The 6487-nt window shown below is 57.8% G+C and overlaps 1 protein-coding gene across 3 annotated transcripts; it reads left to right on the forward strand.

Moving 5' to 3' along the window:
• On the forward strand, window positions 810-5696 carry SP5 (Sp5 transcription factor). Of its 3 annotated transcripts, none has more exons than XM_021075439.1 (2): window positions 810-2551; window positions 3969-5696. In XM_021075439.1, the coding sequence occupies exon 2, from the start codon at window positions 4146-4148 to the stop codon at window positions 5109-5111; it is 966 nt and encodes a 321-aa protein (XP_020931098.1). In that variant the 5' UTR covers window positions 810-2551; window positions 3969-4145; the 3' UTR covers window positions 5112-5696. The 3 variants fall into 3 exon arrangements, with proteins under 3 accessions (XP_020931098.1, XP_020931097.1, XP_020931099.1); XM_021075438.1 differs by lacking the exon at window positions 810-2551 and adding an exon at window positions 2560-3286; XM_021075440.1 differs by lacking the exon at window positions 810-2551 and adding an exon at window positions 3300-3810.

A 6487-nucleotide genomic window follows, 5' to 3' on the forward strand; every position in this document is an offset into this window, starting at 1 on the left:
CTCCCGGGCTCACTCCCTCCTCCCGGCTGCGCACTTTTGCAGCGCGCTCGGTCTTTGATGTCTCTTTACATTATGGCAGAGCAGCCACACGCTCTTCCCGGGCGCGGGGCTTTGTGTAACGGAACTGACATTTGGCCTTGATACCTGTATCTCTTGGTGATTGCAACAAATTTCTAAAATAAATATTGTACTTTGATCTCCCAGCATTGCATTTTTAATGGACGCTCGGAACATTATTTCATTAAGAATAAGTTCTTCAGGAGCCCCGAGTGCAAAGGGAGAGAGACTAAACAGCACTTTGTAAAAGTCTCTCTCCAAACTTCAGCTCACGCCTGGGAAGGCTGAAATCCTGGCTGGTTTTCGCAAATGGAGATGAGGCCCAGACCCAGGACTTAAGTCAAGGGAGGGCCTATTGTGAGCTCACACTGTCCTGTAGACTTTGATTATATTACCACTTTTAAGCCTACAAGCACTACGCGGTGAACACTGCTAAAACCCGCATTTTACAAGTTGGGAAACTAAGGCACAATGCGGGTGAGTAACTTGCTGGCCAAGGTCACCAACTAGAAAGTGGCAAAGAGAAATCTGCGTTTAGATTTTCAGAGTTGGAGCTCTTAACACCAAGCCAGTATTCTCTTCCTCCCTGCTGGCCATTGATGGTGGTTTATTGGTTAATGGGGCATCTTGGAGAAAGAGTTCTATAACAACTGGAAACATGAACTGGCTTCTCTTGCGTTTTTGTTAAATTAATGAACAGATTCCACAAATGAGAATGCCTTATAGCCTGTTTGGCCCAGCCCGGCCCGCACCCCGCCCAACCACCGTTAGCCGGAGGTCGAAGAGCTCAGACAGAGCCTGAGAGGTCCCACTAAGGGACCATACCCGCTTGGACTGGGCCGACAGGTACCTTCGCGTGTTTGCGCTGTAGCACTCCCTAGCCTCTAACTTGCATGCGGAAAAGGGTTCCTTCCTGCCCCAGGCTTTGCCGAGAATCGATTTCTGCACGCCGTGCGGAAAGGTGTAGGTCTGCCCGGCCTCGGAGCAAAACACTAAGGCCCCTCCCTTTTCTGGCACCCAGAGCATCCGGACCTTCTCTTCAAGAGGCAGACCTCGTCGGCCAAGCTGGTTGTCACTGCTCACCGCTCCTGGGTGACACCTTGGAGAGAGGAGGGGCGTGCAAGGATGGGGCTCGCGAAGAGCTCATGGTATTGGGGCTGCATGCGGCCCATTCCTCTTCAGCAAGACGTTTCTATTTTGCTGGCGGGCCCTGGGCGTGGGGAAATGCAGGTCTGGTGGCGTAGGGTCCCAACCCCTAATGGGAGTGCAGAAAGCACCAACATACAACTCAGACTCTGAATCAGAAGCCTGCTAATGTTGGCCTAACCGCGGGCCCAGCACGGAGAATTGCCGCGGTGTGGTTCCCCCCGGAGGATGATGCACAGGAAGGAGGGGCGCGAGACGCCTCTGAGGATCCACGCAAGGCGGGCGGCCTGTGAGAAAGGAGGCCATGTACCCAGAGGCACACGTAGACCGGGCTCGGCCAAAGCCCAGGTGGCCCGCTCTGCTGAGCGGTCACGTGGACGGCGGGTGTGAGGCCTCTACCGCCATTCCCAGTCCCTAATGCCCTGCAGTTCCGTGAAGACCCCGAGGCGCCCCCACCCGCCTCTCCCTCCTCCCCCTCCGGTTCTCTTGGGTGAGGATATCTGGGTGTCCGCACTGCCCCTGCAGGGCGCGCCTTGCGCCCTGGACCGGAAGAGGCAGGTGACCAGCTGTCCGTTCTTGGCCAGGCATAGCGAGACGCGAGGGTTTAGGGAAAACACACCCGGAGAGTGTTTTCCTGACCCGGGCAAAGAATGCCCCGCGCCTGAAGAAATTTCTTTCCTTTACAAAGGTGACGGGGACAACAGTTTTTATTGACTTTTCTTTCTGGTTAGAGAGCCATCCTCGTACTATTTGTGGTTTGCCCTACAACAGCTACAGGGTCCTCCACCGCGCCTTACTTCTTTCGGGTAGCTCCCTGCAGGTGTGTGCGGCTTGCAGGAGCGCGCGCTCGCCTGGCAGGGCTTGGGCTAGGGCTGGGGAATTCTAGCATCGCTGGGGGTTTCAGTCGGGCCTAATAGCTATCACCTGCCTGCCCAGAGAAAGGAGAGCAAGATAGCAAACATTTTTCTCTCGTATGGCTCTGAGTGTCCTGCCAAGCTTAGCTTTGGGGTAAGTGCGGCCCGGGTGTTTTTTCCCAGGCTCACTATTTGCAAAAAGTTGTTGTGGCCGGAGAAAACTTTCAAGTCGCCAGCCAGCAGGAACATCGCAAGGGAGCCCCAGTTGCTCATCAGGCTGGCGGCCTGGGAGCGTGCGCACCACCCACCGCCACCCTGGGCGGCCGCCCGGCTCCGCCCCAGGTCACGGAGCTGCCCGCCACTCTGAGAAGGCCGGGCAGGGGCTGGAAGAGGGGGGAACGCGGTGGGCGGAGCGCGGGACGTCCCACGCCCAGCCCCGGGAATTCCCTCGGGTCCTTGGTGTGCTCGGGCCGGTGCGTGTGCTGTCTGGGTGTGTAAGTATGGGGGGAGGGGAGAATTACCCTGGTCTTCGTCTCAAAGTCCCGCGCCTGGAAGCTGAGGGCAGATTTCCCTGGAGATAACAAAGACACTTTGTCACTTTGGGCGCTGCCTGGGCGCAAATCTTTAATTGCAAGGGAGGGGGGGGGAGGGGTATCGAGTGTCTCAAGCAACCCAAGCGCGGGTCTCCAGGCGGTAAGGCCCCCTTTGATCAGGAAAATCCAATTATTTGTGTATATACATTTCCCACATAGTGATTACTTCATTAATTGTCCCGCCTTTATCTCCTCCCTTCCCATCCCCCCTAATAATCAGTTCTTTTATCCAGACCAACAAACACACCATAGGAGCTTTGTGGATTCAAAGGATTTGCTTTCGCTTCTGAAAGAGCCGCTATTCTTTGATGATTGGGTAGCGGCAAACTTCAAAGCCATAAATCTTCCCTCTGACTGGCTGGCGGCCCAGCAAAGTCCTTATCAAATTCTTGGAGGTGATCCTGAAGCGCTCAGACCGCGCGCGGGGCGAGCGAGCGGGGTGCGGCGAGGGGTGCAAGCGGGGAGGGCCCCGGCGCGCAAAACAGGCGCCGGGGAGGGACATTAGGCAGCCCTTGGTCCTCGCCTTCGGGTCTCCATGCCTCGGCAGCGCCCTGCTCCACAGCCAACGGCCCGCAAGCCGTAGCCATGGCCGCCGTGGCCGTCCTCCGGAATGACTCGCTGCAGGCCTTCCTCCAGGTCAGGGCTGGGCTCGAAGGGGGCGAGGGAAAGGTGGGAAGAGTCGTGTCTGGATCTTTCTTGGTACTCTGCACCCTGAATTTCAAAGGGAATCCCGCTGGGTGGATGCCTCTGGAGTCATACCTGGGGTGTTCACACCAACTTCACACCTAATCTTGGTGTCAAGAGTGTGGCCTTTGGGGGAGGGAAGTGCGTATCCGGGGGTTGTTCGGAGGTGCGCGTCTGGCTGAGAACCAGCCCCAGTTCACCCCGCCGGGCCCTCCTGGGGCGGGCGCAGGAGGAACTCGAGAGTAGCGTGTAAATGAGGGCTTAAAAGATGGGAGGGAAGGCGGATGGGCAGCCGGGCTGTGGGTGTTTCCAGACACACTTTCTGCCCGCGGAGCCGGGATCCCTCTCCCCTCCCACTCTGCCTGCCTTTCTCTGAGGCTGGATGGCGTCTCTTTGCACCAAGTAGTTTAACAGGAAGCGCTCGCGCGCTCCGCGTTCAGGTAGCGCAGGTATCAAAAGTTTCCAGGGACTAGTGGGTGAGTGCAAGGGATCTGGTAGCGGGGGAGGGACGGCCAGGGCGGGGGAGGGGCATCAGTACAATAGCTGGCGTGGGGGTAGCGGGACGGCCGGAGACCGGGCTGGGAACGCTAACCCTTTGTCTCTTATCCGCCCTCCCCCGCCGCCGCCTATGCAGGATCGCACCCCCAGCGCCTCCCCAGACCTGGGCAAGCACTCGCCCCTGGCGCTGCTAGCCGCCACCTGTAGCCGCATCGGCCAGCCAGGCGCCACGGCACCCCCAGAATTCCTGCAGGTGTCCTACGACCCCGCGCTGGGCTCGCCCTCCAGGCTTTTTCACCCGTGGACCACGGATATGCCCGCTCACTCGCCTGGCGCGCTGCCGCCCCCGCACCCCAGCCTGGGGCTGACGCCGCAGAAAACGCACCTGCAGCCTTCCTTCGGGGCGGCGCACGAGCTGCCGCTAACACCCCCTGCTGACCCCTCGTACCCCTACGAGTTCTCACCGGTGAAGATGCTGCCCTCGAGTATGGCGGCGCTGCCAGCCAGCTGCGCGCCAGCCTACGTGCCCTATGCAGCCCAGGCCGCGCTACCACCCGGCTACTCCAACTTGCTACCCCCGCCCCCGCCGCCCCCGCCCCCCACGTGCCGTCAGCTGTCCCCCAACCCGGCCCCCGACGACCTCCCGTGGTGGAGTATCCCGCAGGCAGGCACCGGTCCGGGAACCTCGGGGGTTCCAGGGGGCAGCCTCTCCGGCCCCTGTGCTGGGGGCCCCCACGCGCCGCGCTTCCCCGCCTCGGCCGCAGCTGCCGCCGCCGCTGCCGCAGCCCTGCAGCGGGGCCTGGTATTGGGCCCTTCGGACTTCGCGCAGTACCAGAGCCAGATCGCTGCGCTGCTGCAAACCAAGGCCCCCCTGGCGGCCACGGCCAGGAGGTGCCGCCGCTGCCGCTGCCCCAACTGCCAAGCGGCGGGCGGCGCCCCCGAGGCAGAGCCGGGCAAGAAGAAACAGCACGTGTGCCACGTGCCAGGCTGTGGCAAGGTGTACGGCAAAACGTCGCACCTGAAGGCGCACCTGCGCTGGCACACGGGCGAGAGGCCCTTCGTGTGCAATTGGCTCTTTTGCGGCAAGAGCTTCACTCGCTCAGACGAGCTACAGCGGCACCTGCGGACTCACACCGGTGAGAAGCGCTTCGCGTGTCCGGAGTGCGGCAAGCGCTTCATGCGCAGCGACCACCTTGCCAAGCATGTCAAGACGCACCAGAATAAGAAGCTCAAAGTTGCTGAGGCCGGAGTCAAGCGTGAAGACCCGCGGGACCTGTAAGCCCACCTGGGGGTGGCTCAAGGCCTCTCCCACTTCGGACTCCTTACTCAGCACCTCTTCCGGGAGGTTCCAGGGACCTGCCGGCAGGAGAGACCCAAGAGAGGCCTTTGCTTCTGCCTGCTTGCCCTCCTCCCAAAGCGATGCCAGGCCTCTAGCTTCTCTGGTCCGGCCTGCGGACAGGGACCCTGTGCCCAGGAAGAGCAGGGGAGGTAGGATTGAGAGCTCTGCATCAGGAAAGAGTGGTTCCAGGCTCTGAACCATTCCCACCGTCTGGGAGACCTGCAGTTTGAGGGGACCACCCTGGGCTGACCTTTGTATATAGGGAGCTCCGCTGAATCAAAGCGGAAGGACCTTGAGAGATTTGAAATAATGCTCGGGTTTTTTGCTAGGACTGGGCCGGGCTTTGTACAGGTTATTTAATAGCTTTCTTAAAGAATAATTATAATAATTATAACATTAATTAAAATGGTACTTTTGTCCTCCATGCAGAGCTACAGCATGAAATGTCTCTGTAAAGCAATCAGCAGTTTCAGCGTGAAAATAAATACGTTAACTCCGGGGTCCCCTCGGGAAGACCCCCGCTGAGCCGGTCTCATTTGATCTTTTCTTCTTACGGGAGGCTTTACAAAGCGGTCAGGTTTCACCGGGAATTTGAAGGCTCCTGTGAGGCTGCCTATGTCGGAGGTTTCTTTGGTTTGGAAGGTCTGGGCAAGTGTGTTGGGTGCAAAGATGCAGAAAGTGGGAAGGCAAGGTCAGTTTTGTGGAAAAGAGGTTAGGGCAAGATTTTCTAATCACAACTTGAATTTCTCACGCGGTCTTAGGACCTGACCGGAGACTGTGGTGTTTCTCTTAAAAGTTAATACCTGCTGCACATGCAGTACGCCATCCTTTTATCTGGCGAGTTGTCTGTGGCTTTCCATTTGTTGGTCCTTTCAGAGGTCACAGGCGAGCTGCGCTTCCTCCTGGCAGCCGGATATGATGCTGTCTGGAGAGATGCTAGTGACTCAAGGATCTATTCACAGATGAGACTTTGGAGAGTTACAGGGAAACTTGCAAAGAGAGTTGCCTGAGAAAGCAGCTTCACTCCTGTATTTCAGCCCCGTCATGATACACAACCCTGTCTTGCTTGTTTTCTTCTTAACCGTTTTGCTGTGGAAATCTTAACAGTCTTGTTTCACAATAGCCACTTGGAGATTTCTGGCTAGGCCTGGAAGTGTAGTTCCATCTTGTATCTGGAGATTTGTTTTCAATCACTGCAGTAGACTAAGATTTTCTCAGGGAGGAGCCAGGAATACTCAAATCTAGGTTTCTCACCTATCCCTAAAAAAGTTTTCAATGTGAAGCTTATGAGTGGTTTTTCAACTCAGCTGGCTCCC

The sequence above is a fragment of the Sus scrofa genome, chromosome 15, assembly GCF_000003025.6.
Source record: "Sus scrofa isolate TJ Tabasco breed Duroc chromosome 15, Sscrofa11.1, whole genome shotgun sequence".
In the NCBI taxonomy this organism is placed as follows: domain Eukaryota; kingdom Metazoa; phylum Chordata; class Mammalia; order Artiodactyla; family Suidae; genus Sus; species Sus scrofa.